Source organism: Engystomops pustulosus, chromosome 2 (assembly GCF_040894005.1).
Source record: "Engystomops pustulosus chromosome 2, aEngPut4.maternal, whole genome shotgun sequence".
Taxonomy (NCBI): Eukaryota; Metazoa; Chordata; class Amphibia; order Anura; family Leptodactylidae; genus Engystomops; species Engystomops pustulosus.
Genome location: NC_092412.1, coordinates 72387386 through 72406227, shown reverse-complemented (window position 1 = coordinate 72406227; position 18842 = coordinate 72387386). Strand labels below are relative to the sequence as shown.

The 18842-nt window shown below is 40.7% G+C and overlaps 3 protein-coding genes across 5 annotated transcripts in view; 1 reads left to right on the top strand and 2 right to left on the bottom strand.

Annotated features, from left to right (window-relative positions):
- Nucleotides 1–183: 183 nt before the first annotated feature.
- Nucleotides 184–7375, bottom strand: LOC140116535 (protein kinase C delta type-like). Its single transcript, XM_072133044.1, has 5 exons — nucleotides 6899–7375; nucleotides 3500–3869; nucleotides 3177–3378; nucleotides 2287–2556; nucleotides 184–1878 (listed from the first exon to the last, which is right to left on the bottom strand). Exons 1-5 carry the CDS (start codon nucleotides 7347–7349, stop codon nucleotides 1738–1740), a joined length of 1434 nt encoding a protein of 477 aa, XP_071989145.1. The 5' UTR covers nucleotides 7350–7375; the 3' UTR covers nucleotides 184–1737.
- A 2753-nt stretch (nucleotides 7376–10128) lies between these two features.
- Nucleotides 10129–18289, bottom strand: MTRF1 (mitochondrial translation release factor 1). Of its 3 annotated transcripts, none has more exons than XM_072135284.1 (10): nucleotides 17945–17963; nucleotides 17145–17580; nucleotides 16481–16563; nucleotides 16211–16292; nucleotides 14901–15008; nucleotides 14227–14399; nucleotides 13166–13283; nucleotides 12750–12886; nucleotides 11463–11561; nucleotides 10129–10701 (listed from the first exon to the last, which is right to left on the bottom strand). In XM_072135284.1, exons 2-10 carry the CDS (start codon nucleotides 17557–17559, stop codon nucleotides 10600–10602), a joined length of 1317 nt encoding a protein of 438 aa, XP_071991385.1. In that variant the 5' UTR covers nucleotides 17560–17580; nucleotides 17945–17963; the 3' UTR covers nucleotides 10129–10599. The 3 variants fall into 3 exon arrangements, with proteins under 3 accessions (XP_071991385.1, XP_071991384.1, XP_071991383.1); XM_072135283.1 differs by lacking the exon at nucleotides 17945–17963 and adding an exon at nucleotides 18196–18289 and having other exon boundaries at nucleotides 10130–10701; XM_072135282.1 differs by lacking the exon at nucleotides 17945–17963 and adding an exon at nucleotides 18020–18154 and having other exon boundaries at nucleotides 10131–10701.
- Nucleotides 18271–18842, top strand: part of NAA16 (N-alpha-acetyltransferase 16, NatA auxiliary subunit) — a 33390-nt gene continuing 32818 nt past the window's right edge. The window contains exon 1 of the mRNA XM_072135281.1: nucleotides 18271–18465. Within this exon, the coding sequence (XP_071991382.1) occupies nucleotides 18412–18465 (54 nt within the window). The 5' untranslated portion in view covers nucleotides 18271–18411. The remainder of the gene's footprint in view (nucleotides 18466–18842) is intronic.

Below are 18842 nucleotides of genomic sequence, written 5' to 3'. Positions count from 1 at the left end.
AGATGCGGCTACTCCACGCCCCAGTAGCCGCATAAGTAAATTAACATATTAGGGTAATGTTAAAGTTTATAAAACAGTGCGGGGACGTGAGGATTAGCCCTTAAAAGGGCTATCCTCACGTCCCATTGATTCACCTACCACCCGATCTACCTTTATAGGTAGATTTGTGGTGGTAGGTTTCCTTTAAGAACACTCGACTTACAGACGACCCCTAGTTACAAACGGACCTCTGGATGTTGGTAATTTACTGTACTTTAGTCCCAGGCTACAATAAACAGCTATAACAGTTATCAGTGGTGCCTGTAATTAAGCGTTATTGAAAATCCAGGTTCTTATGACAATCCAACATTTTTAAAAGCCAATTGTCACAGAGACCAAAAAAAAATTTTCTGGAGTTAAAATGATAAAATATACAGTCCCGACTTACATACAAATTCAACTTAAGAACAAACCTATAGACCCTATCCTGTACGTAACCCGGGGACTGCCTGTAGTTTAAAGTGGTAAAATCTGATGAAAAATCCTTTTAAAACTATCTGAAAGTTGGACAGTACAAACTTACAGGCGTTAAACTACAGCAGATTGGTAAATCTGGTTTAATTTGAGGTAACTGTATCTAGTCTAACTTTGCACTTCCTATCTTTTGGCTTACTTTATGCAGACATGTCTATAATTGTGATGAAATGCATTTCTTATGGTGCTTTTACTTACCATCATTGGTGGTAGTCATAATGTGGTCCATCAGATCACTATATGTACAGCAGCAGTGATCTAATATTATAAAAAAAAAAAAAAAAAAATCCGGCCTCCTTCCACCCCTTAATAGCCGGCCATCTCACACCTTCTTCCCTAAGTCTATGACAGTATTGTCATGGACTTAAGGAAGTTACCGGTTAATTATCATACACTATAGACAGAGCATGATGTGTTTTATATATAGACACATGCTACAACTCACCTATTGATTTCTCACTCACCCAACACAGCACTAGGAGCTGGTGCTCTCATGGGTAAGAGGAAATCTAGTTACCGGTATAAAAATTAAACTCACACATGTCTATAGTTGAAAATGAGCGCAGGTCTTATGGCGCTCTGACTTACCATCACTGGTCACTAGTCATGATGTTCTTTGTGTTCTATCAGATCACTATGTATACAGCAGCACAGATAGTGGTCTAATATTAAAAAAAAAAAAATCCGGCCTCCTTCCACCCCTTAATAGCCGGCCATCTCACACCTTCTTCCCCAAATCTATGACAGTATTGTCATGGACTTGAGAAGTAATCCGGTAAAATATCATGTACTATAGACAGAGTATGAATCTATCCATAGTACATTAAAGATGGTATTACAGACATGTGCTAGCGTTAAAAAAATAAAAAAAAATCCGGCCTCCTCTTCACCCCTTCATAGCCGGCCAACGCTCGCCTATTGATTTCTCACTCACCCAAAACAGCACTAAGAGCTGGTGCTCTCATGGGTGCGAGGAAATCTAGTTACCGGTATAAAAAGAAGTCTCACACATGTCTATAATTGAAAATGAGCGCAGGTCTTATACGCTCTGACTTACCATCATAGTGGTGGTCATAATGTCCTTCAGATGCAGGTCTTGATTGATGCTGAGGGGGGCAGTAGGTGATCCAATCTTCAGGCTCTTCTGCTGGTCTTCCCGTGCCCAATCTTCTGCCAGGTGCTCAGGAGGGCAGCTTGCTCAGGTGACAATAGAGCATGGGTGTTTCAGCCAAAGGTTTTCGAGGTGACAAACGAAAACCCTCTAAATTCAGCCTGGTCCTTAGGTGACAAAGAGGACATGCTGGCCTCTGCTGCTTCCATGGTGTTCAGATCGAATGGTTCTGGATGGCCACAAGACATAGATGGCTGCAAGCAGAAGATTCCAGAGTTACTAATGAGGGCCAGTACACACCTGTTAATTATATATCACATCTATATCAGTTATTGTGAGCAGAGACTCCACATAGATAAAGTATAATGGAGATATATTTACTTGTTCTGTGTGTTTTGGCTCACAATAACTGTTGCTAAAAACAGATGACTATGAGGGATTTAAACCTATTAACAATACATTAAGGACAGGATTCACACAGTAGCAAATAGATCAGTGTTTGAGACGGTAGTCCAATTCAAACTCTGATCCAAAATAGTCTCCTTATTCTGGGTCAGAAAGTTGAGACTAATGAACAAGTCCATTGTTGGAGAATGTCAGTGTACATTCATACCATACTCTACAAAAAAAAAGATTGTTACAGTTTCTGGAGCAATACTTACTATTGGGAAGTGTGGTGGGGGCATCCGAAGGGCTTCCATCGAGACCCAGTTAATACGCTGGAAAAATGGGTGCTCTCTGATGTTACCATTGACTCCCAGACGCTTGGCTGGATCTTTCTGGAGGAGCTGTAAAATGATGTTCTGGGCGCCGACATTGGTCTCATTAAAGAGTGTCGGATCGTATTGACACTGACCGGTAACCATTTCGTTGACAATGGCACCAAATGAGTACCAATCTACAGCGGCGTTATACTCCTCCTCAGCCAGCATCTGTCAGAAAGAAAGGAACAACAATTTTAAAATTACTAAAGTGGTTATACTTTAATAAATATTTAAGACAATACAATATCATATTTATTATAATTCCCATAGTGATATAATGTAGGAGGAAGACAATTGAGCAATGACTCCGCTGTCTTAGGGGTCTCTGTACAGTGCAATGCATGTACACCACCTAGAGACCTAATGGGGGGTATTTATCATACGTCAGTTCTTGTACGCCGGCCTATGATAGCCCCGCGACCCCTCCAGGACACAGCCGGACACTTCGACAGGCATCAGCCTTTTTCGATGTATCCAGCGGTGGCTGTGTAACATATTACTTCTACGTTAAGTCGTCAGGTGGTGTAGAAATAAGTGCTACCGGCGACTTTTCACATATGAAAAGTTTCTGGCTGCAGCAAGTGTGCAGTTGTGGTAGCAGGAGTGACCACTTCCCTGCCGGCAGTGCTCCCTGTAACTCCCTTTTGGCAAGAAGGGGCCAAAAAGGTGAAAAAATAGGCAATAAGCAAGCATTTTGGATTATTTCAGGGCTTCTACTCCAGTGTCCTGATGCAGAAGCCCTGATAAATACCCCCAATGGCTTTGTATAAGAAACATGTCCCGCTCACCTCAGGAGCCACGAAGCCTGCAGTCCCAGCGTAGCCAGTGGCTGTGCGGTCTCCGTGCATGTTGGTAAGAGCGAGACCGAAATCTGTGATCTTTAAATGGCCCGTTTCAGCCACCAGGATGTTCTCGGGCTTGAGGTCTCGATGGATGACGCCCTTTAGATGGAGATATTGGATGCCACACACGAGCTCTGCGGCATAGAATCTGTAACAAAGAAGATAAGAAATTAGTGTAAAGTTCTGAAGATCATAAGAGACACAATTTCTTAAAATGCTTTAGACAACTTTAGATATGTTTTATTTCTATATAATAATAAACTCTTTACCTTGCACTGGCGATGTTAAGAGGCCCCTTCGACTGCAAGAAGTCGTAGAAGTCCCCGCAGCTCATATATTCCAGTCCAAGTAGTAGATGCATCTTGGTCTGAAATGCAAAGTCTGCGTGGACCAGGAAGGGGCAGCCAGATGCCAGTTGTAACACTCGGTGCTCCACCATCACTTCAATCTTGTGGCGCTTAGCAAGCAGGGCTCTTTTGCTGACGATCTTAACAGCAAATTGTCGGCGGCTAATGGTGTCTACTGCCAGCACGACTTTCCCATAGCTTCCCTCGCCGAGCACATGATGGAATTGTAATCTCTGAATGATGGTATCAGAGGTGCGGCTGAAGCCAGGTGGCTGGACACTGCTGGGGGCTCCTATGGAGAAAAAAAGATAGGAGATGTTATAATTGCTTTATCTACTATACATTATTGAGGCCTCCACTTTAACGTTTCCTGTTTAGCACCAGGCTTGTTGAAAATGGAACTTTAGCCTATCCATATGGGAATTCAGTATTCGGCTCCCTGCACCATCTTTGTGCCTCTGCCACTGCTATGTGTAGCAGAGCCGGCAGGGCGCAATGTGATGATGTCATCTGCCTCCTAGTTTCAGACACACACAGCAACAAGAAAAGAAGGAGGTGAAGTTGCACAATATCAGGGGGAGCAAATGCTAAAGTGCCACAATGTGACAGGGAGATTGAGGGAACTTAGCGGGGAATTATACTGACTGGAGATGGTATAATGGGTGGTGGAAAAGGCATGGCTTAGGCAAACATTTTTTTTTAATCCTTTGTCCCTCTTTTGCTACTACTATGAAAGTTGGAGTTATGCAGTGAATGGTTAAACTCCAGCATGCAAACATGGCAATGATTTCACCTGAACTAAAACATGAATTATCCCCATATAACACAGTACATGCTCTATTAGTGCTTATCTAGGAGAATCCATCACATAACTGTATTCTGGTAAAGGATAAAAAATGCCCAACGTCATTGTGCGGCAGCGAGTGTATGAATAGGGCTCACGGGCCGAGGTCTCTTCATACACACTTGGGGGCATATTTATCATACGCTGGCGCTCGTGCTCGGCTTCCGCCTCTTGATGTATCGGGGCAGCCGGCTGCGCAGAGTTTATCCTACGCCAGGCAGGAAAAGACGCAGCTGGCGACTTTTCACGTATGAAAAGTCGCTAGCAGCAGCAAGAGGCCCTGATAAAAGTGCCTCTTGGTGTGCATACCCTAGGGCAGTGATGGCGAACCTATGGCACGGGTGCCAGAGGTGGCACTCTGAGCTATTTCTGTGGGCACTCAGGTCTTCAGCCCAGGACAGAGTTCACCAAATAGGACCAAATCCACCAAGTCTCAGGCAACTTAAGAGATGCTGCTCTCAGCGCTATTTTAAAGCGACACTTCATTCGCTGTTAGGAACTGCGGTAAAAGTGAGAACGTGTTGACAGAACTGCAATATCTTTGGAGGTCGTCCTGCTGGACCAATCATTTTTCCTCTACAGAGAGACCCTGGAGAGAAGCTTTCTCTCCTTCTTTCAACTGTTGCCTCAGGCGGCCGAAACAATTGAAAGATGTGGATGAACAGGTAGCAATAAGTTACTGCTTAAAATGCCATGTTGGCACTTCCCAGTAAATACGTGGATTTTGGTTGTAGTTTGGGCACTCGGTCTCCAAAAGGTTCGCCATCACTGCCCTAGGGGGTATAAAAATGCAGTAGAAAATGTTTTTAAAAAAAGTAAAATAAAAAATGTATAAAAACCTAAAAGTTCAAATCACCCCCCTTTCCTTAGAACTGATATAAAAATAAACAAATTAAATCATAAACATGCTAGGTATCGTTGCATCCCAAAATGTCAGATCTATCAAAATATAAAAACAGTTTTTCCTGTTGTTAAACCTCATAATGGAAAATAGCCCCCAAATGTCAGAATTTTTTTTGTCATTTTGCAACACATAAAAAGGATGAACAGGTCCTTCAGTCCCCAAAATTGTAGCAATGAAAACATAATCTCATCCTGCAATGAAGTATAAAAAAGTTATTGGCCTCAGAATATGAAAATTAAGAAATTTTTGTACAAAAGATTAATTTTTTTTTTAAACTACTAAACATATTAATACTTATACAAATTGGTATATAAAATGGTATCATATGGACCCAAAGAATAAAAATGGGAGTGTCATTTGGAGCACACAGTGAAAAGCTGGAAAAACAGGGCCCAAAAGAAAATGGCACAAATGTGGTTTTTTGTAAATTTTTCCACATTTGGAATTTTTTTTCAGCTTCCCAGTAAATGACATAGAATATTAAATACCATCAATATCTAGTACAATTTGTTACACAGAAATCAAACCCTTATGCAGCTCTGTATAAGTGGGGAGTGAAAAATGGAAACACAAAAATTAAAAAGTGAATGTATTTGTTTATAGGTTGGTTTGAACACAAGACACATCCATGCAACAGCCTAATAGGACTCATGGTGGAAACAGGTCTATATTATATGTAACAAGGCATCCTGTCACTAAGTGTTATGTTATTTTGTAAATAAAGCTAACTATAAAAAAAATACATAACACATAGAATAAATGAGGACATATAACTGAATGGCCGGGGTCACATGACTGACGCCATGCTTAGTTAGTTTTAGTTCTGCTACAGACGCATTTCACAGGACTAAATATGGGCTCTACCAGACAGACATGACTATTACTAGCAACCTCATATACATATGTTATCTACACTAGAAGACACAAGTAAATAGTAAAATGTCAGAATTTCTGCAGCCCATGCTCCATCTCTGTAATGCATTGCAAAAATAACGGAAATGCGATGCAGGTTTTGGCATTTAACACTGGGTAAACGCATTAATAGCCTATACATTGGATCAGTGAGGTCTAGACATAGATTATCTGTTAAGCTTGTAAAATCATTTTTAGTTACAATCCTCAGTATTTGTGAGCTTTAATTTCTATAATGGCCAATATATAAAAATATGAAAGTATATACCGTATATACTCGAGTATAAGCCGATCCAAGTATAAGCCGAGGCCCCTAATTTTACCACAAAAACCTGGTAAAACCTATATATTTTTTACTCGAGTATAAGCAGAGTTTGGGTTTTCAGCACATTTTTTTGTGCTGAAAAACTAGGCTTATACTCGAGTATATAAGGTATTTATATTTCAAAAAGTATGCAGCTGCTCAAGCCCAAGCAGTTGGGTGCACAACCTGAACTTGACAAATCCTTCACAAATAGTATTGAAAAACTGGTGGCACATCAGAATTCAATAAAACAGGTGGTTCACTTTATTCCCTAAGCGCCTTACATATACAGTACTGTATACAGACACTAATATTATATATTTACACACGTATATTTTCAAACATAAATGGACCTACCTGAGCATCCCTGGTCTTCGGGCAGGTCCTCCTGCCTCAGGATCTTCGATGGTGGTGCCTTCTCTTCCACTACCAAGTGCCTCTTTTTGGCTTGCACCTTCTTGGGGACATTTATATCCATATCTAGAGGAATCTGTGGAACAGTAGACTTCACTGAGCCAGACGAGAATCTTCTTTTCTTCCTCCATTGACTCTTCATTGAAGTCTCCTCATCGTCCGATGAGTCCAAGATGATGATGATCCCTCTTTTCTCTATATAGGTGCTCTGCTTAGATCCAGCAGGCACATCTTCTGGATAAATCCAAAGGTCGGACGACTCCGCTGAGCTCGATGGTCTTCTCCTCTTCTCCCCCTGGCTCTTGCTTGAAGTCTTCTCATCAGCCGATGAGTCCGAAATAATTATAATCTTTTCTTTCTCCATGAAATCGCTCTGCCCTGGTCCAGCAGACATACTCTCCTCCTCTTCGCCAGTATCCAACTGCCACTCTCAACTGTAAATGTGCCGCATGCGCAATACTGGTCATGTGATCAGTAACTGACCAATATAAGTGCTACAGATATTCATAAAAATCAATATAATTCAGCTTTATTCATAATTCTGCTGGTGTAACTTTAGATACAAGTACATTTTTAGACAATATTATAATAATAATAATGAAAGTTTGTGTTGTAATGCTAAGATGAATATTGCAGAACATTAATTGGCCTGGCAGGTACCTACACAACAGCCACTACACCCTATATAAATAAATTTTAAACAGTTCTCTAAAATAATGCCTTGAACCTCTTACACAGAAATAGTTTTCTTTAATATGGGGTGTTTTTAAGGCTGCAACTTCAATTCTGTATTAAATAAGAGCTACTAGTATTAGCCACCAGTGGCAGACACAGAGATGATTATGATAAGGACAGAGTTTTGCTCTTATACAAATAACTACCCAAACCACAAGTGAAACAATTTTCAGAAAACTTATTGGGGCCTCACCGTGTGATTTAGGATTTAGAAGGTGAAGCTTTCATCTCAGCAACCCAATGCATCTACAATATATAAAACATATAAACATTATCTCCTTATCATCATATAAATGTATAGGATGGTTGACATGTTGTATGCTGCATATCTGTGTCACGCCAAGTTAGTGTTCTCTGCCATGCACAAGTCATGAAGGTGTTGGGGATCCTCCTAACTGGGGTCCATATTTTGCCCTTTTGGGGGGGGGGACAATTTAGTTTTTTTGTGCTTACAATATAATATACAAACTTGGTCAACAAATTACTATGTTGGGGACCAAATTACAGCATCCCCCATAGATCAGCTATTTTTTGCTTCTGTGAACAGAGAATGAAACAGCACTTCTGCCTTGCAGCGCTGGGGTCCTGGGTTCGAATCCCATCCAGGTCAACATCTGCAAAGAGTTTGTTTGTTCTCTCCGTGTTTGCGTGAGTTTCCTCCCACACTCCAAAACATACTGTTAGGCCCCTTCCACACTAGCGAGTGTGATGCGATGAACTCGCATCACACTCGCAACGCAAGCTGCCGGGAACGCACGGCCCGAACGCTGCACCGCGGGAGTGAACTCAGCATGTCAGTTCACTCCCGCGGTGCAGCGTTCGGGCCGTGCGTTCCCGGCAGCTTGCGTTGCGAGTGTGATGCGAGTTCATCGCATCACACTCGCTAGTGTGGAAGGGGCCTTAGGTTGTTTAGATTGTGAGCCCCATGGGGACAGGGACTGATTTGACATGCTGTGTGCAGCGCTGCGTAATGTGTCCGCTATATAAATAAAGAATTATTATTATTATTATTTGTAGTGGCTGAAGTCCCTGTAGCTTAGCTGCCATTTAAATGAATAAGAGCTGATCTGCAGAAATCTGGTGTGACCGGCTCTTTCATTCATCAATTATTTGTGGGTTGGACCCCAATATTGTGGAAATATTCTCTGGAGGTCATGTATAGTATCAACAAGGCCCACACTGTCTAAGAATTTTATTGGTGCAATCAGCTATGCAATAAGGGAACTGGGAAGATTCCCTGTCATGCACAGCTATTTGACGTGTTCAGTGTGTTATCCATTGTGCTGAACACAGAGCTAAAAGCACTGGATCCAATTGTTATGAACTTGCATGAAAATCTAAGGAGGATATCTGTATTTTTAATTGTCTCATAAATTAATAGTTAATAAGTTATGCATTTATATGTGTACCGGTAAGTGATTTTTCCCAGCTGATATTTTTTCAATATCTGTTGTCGGGACCAAACCATGAGGAACACTAATCATAGATTTACAAGGGACAAAAAACACAATTTTTTATTTTACCATATTTTAAAACTATAATTGTTTTATAACTTTTTCTTTTTTCCACCAATATAAATGGCAGCCACTTGTGAACAAAAATAAAACTCAGAATATATTATTTTTAGTTTTATCCATCTTAAAGGGAGATTATTTTATATCCACAGCCTAGGGAGGGAAGTTATAGATTGCTGTGGGACTTACCACGGGGGTCTTCATTGGTCAGGAAAATAGGGATCCGTAATTATTTAGTTGGAACGATGCATGTCATGCAGAACCATCTTTCAGTATATTTATATGTTCATGTATAAGTGCTCTGCGATCTCCAGCAAAACCCCAAGAGCCATAGTGGTAAGACTTCCTCTGGTCTACAACGTAGTTCCTATGCCATTGATACAAAATGGGATGAGCCGGATTTTTATGCAAACCCCTTTTTAATGCTTTTTTTTTTCCACATTATAAGTGAATCACATAAATTTTCTTTACATTTTTTTTGGCAAGACATTTATTCGTTATCTATTCCTTATAATAACAAACATGTGGCTGTGCATGCACAGTTCTCTGCATTTCTCTCCACGGGATTTGCAACAATAGTTTAGCGGGGAGCTAATCCCTGCTTTTATATTGGGAATATTCCTTGAAGCACCTTTATTATCTGCTTTATGAAATTTAGTCCACTATAATAATAAGCCATAATACTCCCAATTTCTTAAAGGGGTTGTCTGGAGGTTGAAAAACATGGTTGCTTTCATCCAAAAACAGCGCCACACCTGACCACGCTTTGTGCCGGTACAGCCACAAAGCTCATTTAATCCGTATACAGCCGAGTTGCAATACCGGCACCAAGCCTGGTCAGGTGTAGCGCTGTTTTTGGAAGAAAGCAGCCATGTTTTTCAACCTCTGGACAACCCCTTTTAATAGGTTACTAAAACAAGCCTTGGTTGTGTAATCACACAGTACTGAACCTTCTGTACTTTGGTGTGGCTGCAGAACTCAGGTTTTCAATGAGAGGTACAGACTGAACAAGAGAGTAGAAAATGTGACAAAACTTCCAATGTTATAAAATACTTTAATAGTAGACAGCACAAGATACATTAAACAAATGGGAACATAGGGGAATCTTATGCAAAATGGAGCATGTTTACCAAGGTGCTAGCGCCAGTTTTCTGTTGGACTTTGCACTTTCCTTTAGGTGAAAACTGCTTGTAAAGGTATTAAAGAAGTTAAAGTTGGTGCACTCTGTCGGGGCAGTGCAGAGAGAGCCAGACTCATGAAGAACAGGCACCGGAAATCCTGAATCTGGCACACCCTGCACACTACACAGGCACATAGTACACACTGCACTGTTCTGTAAATGTGCCCCTATGACTTGTAGCTTCTGTAGTCCTGCAAATGGATCAAACATTCCCATCACAAATATCTTTTTATAATCTCAAGTAAAGCCTCTGCATCTGCAGCATTGTGTAGTTTATCCATTAGATCATCCAGCAGATCTTCTCCATTTAAAAATTCCTGGAATCAGAATCAAAGTGATTTGTGAGTATAAAGGGATGTTCACGGTCAAGTTTTTTGATGTAGTAATGCTTTTTTTTTTTTTTAATCATTTATTTCTTGAAAAGCCCTTACACATTTTAATATATAACGCACAATTCTGTGATCAGTGCAAAAAAAAAAGGGGCAACATTTTGCTTACGTCACTGTAGCATTTTTTTTACAATAATGTATTATAATTATTATTACCACCACAATTAATCTAAAAGTAACAAACATAAAAACACGAGACATCCACACAAGAGGGAAAAGACAAAAGGCATACTCTCCGTAGTAAAGAATGGTAAAGTCCCATTCACACAACCTCATGTTATTTGCGGCTGGATATATATATCTCCATAGACTGCTATAGGTGTCCTGCGGCTGTATGGTTTCACAAAACGTACCGTACACTGGGAAAAGATAGAGCATGTCCTATGTTTTCCCTGTGTACTGAGCGGTATAGTATATTGCCGTATTGCTCCCTGCGGCCATTGCGGTCATACGATCGTGTGAATGTGGCCTAAGGTCCACACACGCGGCGATGACAGAAGAAAAGGATTGTCTTATAATGAGCCCATACAAATACGTGTGGATGTTTGCTGACCTTTGAAACACATAGAACACATCCCAAAACAATGTGCATGTGTATGAGACCTAACACTTCCTATATATGATTATATATGTAATATGTAATCTAATTATATAATTCCCCAGTATTAGAAAAAAAAAATTGAACATACCCTTAAATTACGGATCTCATATGAAATTCTGTGGTCTGTTAGCCGGTCCTGAGTATAGTTGTAAGTGCGAATCCGATCAGATTGATCTCTTGTTCCAACCTGCACAAAGAATAAGTTGTCAATTTTAAAAATAGTAAAAACTGCTGTGCTAGAAACAGATGCAGACACGGGGCTGTTGTTCATTTGGCCATAAAAACTGTTAGACACACCTTGCACCACATATCTAAAAGAACTATTTTGTGACTGGTTAACCTATAAAAAAAAAAATCTCTCCCAAAGTCCGGCAAATAGCATTCTTCTCACCTCATATTCACATGAGATGAGTCGAGTTTAATGGTAGCAGGGTAGTGTAAATTCAGAAACATCAAAGATACGGATATCATTTTACAGATCACATCAGGCTCATGGCTTTGAAAGCAACAGGACCAGAGATGCAGGCAACTAAAAGACAATAGTTGGAAATGTAAGCTACAGATACAGATCCAGTTCTCGCCTATTATTTAAATGCCTGCAAGCCCAGTTATTTAGCTCATAGAACCATAAGTTTGACGGGATCTGAATTATTAGATTCTTATCTTTAATATGGCAAAGCTGGTTTCTAGGCACTATAGAAAAGAAGACCGGGGCTTCTGAAATGACATCACCCCTGCAACCACTAAAAACTTTACTCATCTCATGTGAAAAGGAGATGAGAAGAGTCATATTTGTCTGACTTTGGGGGAAATTTGAGTTTTCACATAAAATAGGGAATTCTATAAAGTACAGTTTATTAACCTACATCTTACTTTGCACTGTCTTTGAGACATTTTTTTTTAAATCTAACCCAGTGAGTCCATCACATAACCAGGTTGTTGTTGCCAACAGCAACAAAAAAATGTCACAAAAATAAAGACTACTGATTCTATTTTTTTTTTTAAGACTAATCAAGTCAAAGAAAAAAAAAAGTTGAAATCTCACAGTTCCAATTTGCCTCTTTACGAGACCAGAATCTAATGAGACCCAGGAGTAGCATACATTCGGCTGGAGAGGTGAGCGCTTCTCACCCTTCCCCTCTCTATATGGAGACGTGCTGCCGGGCGTTACATACTGCTAAAGTTAGAGCACGCTCTATCTTTTTTCTGGCGATGGCACGGTACAATGTCACGGTACAAAGTGTGTTCACTGTACCATGCTGTGCACAATGCACTTCTATGGCGGCCATGTGCTAGCTGCCATTTGTACACATTCGTGTAAAAGGGTCCCAAGTTGGATCAATAAGTTTTTCTGAAGTCGTAAGTAGTTCCCCACCTGCAATTTTCTGGAGCTCTGTCTCTGGGACAAGTCCGCTTTTACATTCTGTTCGTGCAGTTTTGCTCTCAGGATCTTCATGGCTTTATCTTTGTTCTGAATTTGGGAGCGTTCTTGTTGGCACTCCACAGTTATTCCTATATAGCATAGAACATAGTTAGTGATTGGCTTCAGGAGCAACTACACAAACTAAGATTTAACTCCATACAGACTTGGGTAATTCACTTGATCATTCTCCCAGTGGTGTAACCCCTGCTACATTTTTTAACCCTGTTTTTTTCAGTTTTTAGTGCAAGATGGGATCGGGTTCTAGTAAGCACCATTAAAAACATTAAACAAAACTTAATTCAGTCACCAAAAATGTGTCAGAATGAGTATAAATCTGAATATATCCTATGGAGGACACACCACTATACCTGTAGGAATGTGAACGATCCGCACCGCACTGTCCGTTGTATTGACATGTTGACCACCGGCTCCTTTGGCTTTGAATGTGTCAATTCTTAAATCATTTGGGTCGATTTTAACATCTACCTGCAACAAAAATATGGATAAATATATCAAATGGTGTTAAAAATAGTTGTCCCATCTCAGGTGCCGAAGACACATACACAGGATTAATATGATTGCTCCATTAACTTGAACAGAAAGTGAAAAGTCAGTTAGTCCAACACAGTGACAGATCAATAGACCTCTGTTCTCGAGAGAAGGTTATTTCTGACATATCTGTGGAACCTTTAACTCCTTTAGGACCAGACCCAGACATGAACATTAGGATGTTTTGTTTTTACATTAAAGCATTCACTAAATGGGAGATATATATATATATATATATATATATATTTTTTTTTTTTTTTTATAGATGGGGCATTTTGGGATATAGGGAAATGTGAAAATTTTCTTTCGTGGGGAAAACCCCTTTAGGTTGGGGACAGGCTGTATATACACATACTGTGGTTCCACGTGTTCATATTTTTTATTCCTATGTAGGTGTTTTATGGTGTAGTTAGACATGTTATAATATATATTTTTCTTTGTGGTGAAGTAGATTACTGGATAATAATTTCTTACTAAGACGCAGCAATAGAGTGATCTGTGCTGTCAACTGTGCGTCTTCCCTGCCTTACTCTGCACTAGATCTCTGTACAAGCAGTAACAGATATTATTTCCCGATTGGCTGCGCTGCCTGTGCACGTTTACGTGAATGCCCTCAGCGCTCTGGCCTCACTGCCCTTAACTGATGTCACAATCAGGAAGTTCTGCCACCTTCAGTTGAAACAGAGGATTTTACAGATAGGGCTAGTAGATATAGGAGGCTAGAACTATAGCATGATATAGGCATCATCGGAATAGTTGTCAAAGGCTCTCTCCAGTTGTGCCAAAACTCAAGCAACTTTACAGTTACACTTTAAATTCAGGACTTTTATATATTAAAAGAAAAAAAGAAAAAGACGAATGATGAAGCCACTTACATTACCTCATCAGGCTGGGGAAGTACAATTACAGTCATGGTCCCTGTATGAATCCTCTGCATTCTAGAGGACAGGCCCACCTCTGGAATCCTCTGAACCCTATGAATCCCACCTTCATATTTCAGGCGTTTGTACACACCTTCACCTATGATACGTGCAGCCGCATGGTGTAAGCCTCCTGAAATGGATGGTATGTTTTAGGAAAATCTTTTGCAATCAAAAGCAGATGCACAATGTAATATAAAGAGACTACTGATAACCTCTTATGCTAGAGGGCATAGGGCTGTGGAAAGACAAAATAAAACTGAAATTCTGAAATTTTAGAGGGTTGGATCATAAACTGGATGTGTATAAGAGCCTCCCAAATCTTCCTCCAATACGCGATATTGGGGGTAATAAGCTTTTTTAGAAAGGGGTCTAATAGCAGTACATTGCTTTTTCTTTACTAACAAAAAAAAATGCATGCATGGTCACCAACTTTAGAAAACATTATTTTGATGGGCGTGCCTTCAGTTGTTAAGATGTTTAACTGTTCCCATTCAGTAGTCCGTACCCTTGGGCCTTGAGTTTGCCCACATATGGTGCAGCCTGGCCACAGTACAACAAGGTACAATGTTGCATCTATTCTCTATATTTGCTTCTCAAAACATACTGGCAAACACACAAAATCACACATTACCATAATCATTTGGTGTATAATTCAGAATTTCAAATGACCAGGACTTGTAATGAGCATAATTTCTATACATGTCAAAAACCTCTCCTGTAAATTGCTGGCAAATGTCACCTGGAATGAGAAATACCAGTGTAAAATTAGACCCCTGTCTATCAAGCCATAAATTGCACATGAACAAAGTTGAAATTCAAATAAATTTTATTCAGTGAAAATCACATGATCTGATCAGAGATTCAGAGCTTCGTTTTAGTGAGCTCCATCCAACATTCCATTTTTTGTAGTTCTAGTCATTTCTTAGCTGTGTTAGATTTTTCTCAGCTACTTCTTTAAAACTTGTGCAGAGAAAACTGACCGCACTAGGATGGTACCCAAGTGCTGTCAGTTTTTTCCACACACACTTTGACTTCAATGGACCAAGAACAAAGTAGAATACAAACAATAAATACAGCTTCCAGAAAGCTCAAGGTGTAAAACTTCAATTATTTATTGGTAGAATAAAATGTACTCAAAATGCAAGGATAACACAAGACAAGCAAACAATAGGACAACAGCCTAGGCCAGTGATGGAGAACATTTTAGACATGGAGTGCCCAGACTACAACCAAAACCCACTTATTTATCCTAAAGTGTCAACATTTAAGTACAATTTAAGCAGTTAACTTCTTGCTCTCTTCTCTGTTATAGCTTAAAATTGTATCAGTATCCTAAGAACACCAATACAGTAGAAAGAAAGCGTGACAAATTCAGGTTCCCCTGAATAGGAGGAATTTTCAGGCCTGGAGCGAAGCTACAATGTTAATCCAGATCTATCCACACCTTCCCATTCCTCCTGTAGTCTCAAACAGCACTGTTGCTTTAAGATAGCACTGAGCGCAGAAAGTCCTGGGATGTCTGGCAATCCATGAAAATCCCTTGTGTCCTCTTTGGTGATGGCCTGGGTGCCCACAGATAGGGCTCCAAGTGCCACCTCTGGCACCCGTGCCATAGGTTAGCCACCACTGGCCTAGGCCGTCCTTGCTCGGCCTTTCATAGAGAGCATTTTGCCACAGTGAATACTATATATATTTTTTTTTTTACTAAGAAATGAGTAGGATCTGATCTGAGTTTTGTGGTTCAGCCTGTCAGCTCACACATGAATCCATAGAAACCAAGGCAGTGTGTATGAAATAAAAGTTGTCCATATGACATCCAATAAATCAATGGGTCACAGAGAAAAACCATGTTAATGTGCATAAGGGTTTAATTGACCTTGAACTATAGAAATTCAACACGCCATATAGATAATTGTGAATCTCTCTGAATAAAATACAGACCTCCTGTAGTTCTTCCAGACACAACCTCTAGTATGGCATCATTCATGTCATATTTTTCTTGAGGTACTAGAAAACGTAACAGCTAAAGGAAAAAAAAGTAAATTCATTTGAGGGATTACATTGCTGAGCTAAGTGATTTGATTCTTGTGCTGTGTAGTTCAGATGGCAACGTGTGCAGCACTGTATGCTTAAAATTTTAGATCATTGTAACAAGTTTTGCACAGTTTTGTATAAATATAGCATGAGCTTAATCCGTAAACTAATAACTACCTCTTCCTGCAAATGACTAATGTTTCGAATCATAGAATCCTTTTCTTCCTGTAGTAAGTCTTCTTCTTCCTTGGAGTTTAGGTCTGTAAAGAAAATGGTTATGGTATCATGACATTATAGGAACAGCAAAATAAATTATCAGATGAAAAGTCATTCACAATAATAAAAGGATTTCAATGCTCTCTCTCGGACAGTGAAATGTAGCAAAGTATTACATGTAATTCTAACAACTGGATAACCATGTAATTCATGGACAGCTGGGTTCACCAGAGAAAAAGCTTTATCATTGTTTGTGAGTTGGGAATCAACTTTCCAGGGACTTATGATAGTATTTGATCTTATTCCCATCACCCTCCCTGTACTGTAAACAGAGGGCATCCTGTGACTTTATCAAATCACTTCTCCATACACAACAACCTCTACAAGCAGGAAGGCAGATTCTACTGGGGGCATGTATTAGTTTTTGACACGAAGCTTGCAGAGCTGCTTCATGCCATCAGTAGCCCCTACAGTTACTTTGCATATTGATCAGATAAAATCATCGGAAAGGCTAACTAAAATATTTATCTAAAAATGGTTCGGGGACGGTGCAGGCAGGGGGAATCTACCATTGGAACTGCTTCATGAAAATGGTATACAGAAACTCCCTGCTATATAAACTAACCAGCAAACATGGCTTCTAATTCTCTGACGTCACTTTCTGCTTCCTGTATTTTGTAAAGGAGGGCACTGAGTGATGACAATTCAGTATGCCGCTGGGTTAAGGTCTTGCGCTCCTCTTCTTTTAAAGTCATATTTAATTTCTGACTAAGCTCCCTGTGTTCTGAGATCAAAGACTGTAAGTAGCTTTGTAATGTCTTGTTCTGCCATAATGCACCAAACCCTTGAGAACAGGATCGCCTCGAGTGAAGTCCATAAAGGCTGAAGGATGGCAATGTGTTTCTAGTAGACCGTGATGCCACAGGGAGCGGCTGTGCCAGAGGCTTAGGACCCAGGCTCCGCCACATATGATGAGAAGGACATGTATAGAGTCCTGACATGCAGCGCCTCCATATGGTAACCACTGACAGATGCTTCATTATGGCATTTTGTGGTGTCTCCTAAAATAAAAGAAAAACAATGTAATAAATTATAGCTAAAATCTGAGTAAGGTCATAGTTGTGTGAATTTCTGGTGAATGCCTTGAAGAAAAATGCAACGGATGTATCAAGGGACAAGGTCCCATGGGGACATCACATTGCCCCACTGTGACAATAACCAATGGGGATGCCACATTGCCCTATTGTGACATGGAAATACCCTTTATGTGTGACATGACAATTTCCTTTTTGTGACCGGACCCCACTGTGACATGACAATGCCCCATCATTGTGGTGTATGATAGTGAGTGTGCCCCAGTCAGGCACTTTCCCAGAGCACTATTCTTAGCTCATCTGACCATCTCGGACAGTGGCCGCCACCTACCGCTGATAGCTATCTACCTCCCATAGAGCTGCTAGCACCCGCCTGCAGAGTCTCTATAGAAGATGCGCTACTCACATGCTACTAGCTAATGCACTGACAAGCGGCAATCTCTGAGGTCACAGCAAAAAGACTCCAACTCCCAGGATACATAGCGCGGGCAGACCTTACGGGAGCCGACAAATGTCAAACTCCAATACTTAAGACACCATGATAAATGACCAAAACAACATAGCTACACTATAAGAGCATACCGGCGCCTCATCTACTGCAAATAGCCAGGCGAAATGTGAGGTTACAGCCAGAATACATAACAAGTGTTAGACACCAGTAAACACGTCACATGTGTGCGCCAGAGTCATCTTTAGCCGCAGGCGCATGCGCACTCAGTTGTCTTGTAGTGCGGCCTCCGACAGAGGGGGATTTTTCCTGGAGACCCCCGAGAGGGGCGGGCGGAGCGCGGAGTCATCATGCCGGTTGTCAGCCTCCCTCCTAAGGAGAACAACCTCTTTAAGAGGATCCTGGTGAGAGTCCAGACACTAGGCCGAAGAGCTGACACTTTGTTTCCTGCAGACTGTCATCCACATGCGTAGTACTTCCACTGATGCCTTGTGCACACAGTGACATGGAAAAGCCAGTGGTCATTGCCGGGTATTACAGGTCCCAGCATGTCATATGCTGAGCTCCAGCAAATATAAGTGGTCCTGTCCTCAGCCTTCCCTGTTCTGTTACTGGGCACAGCCATCAGTGCTATGACAATGAAGAATCTGACAACCCCCTCATATATGCAGGGAGGATAAGTAATAATGGCATGTGTACAATAGATTGGGCACTGTGGATGGTATGCGTGGCCGCAGTCGCCCTACAAGATGACCAGGAGTGCCCAGGCGGGAGCAGATAT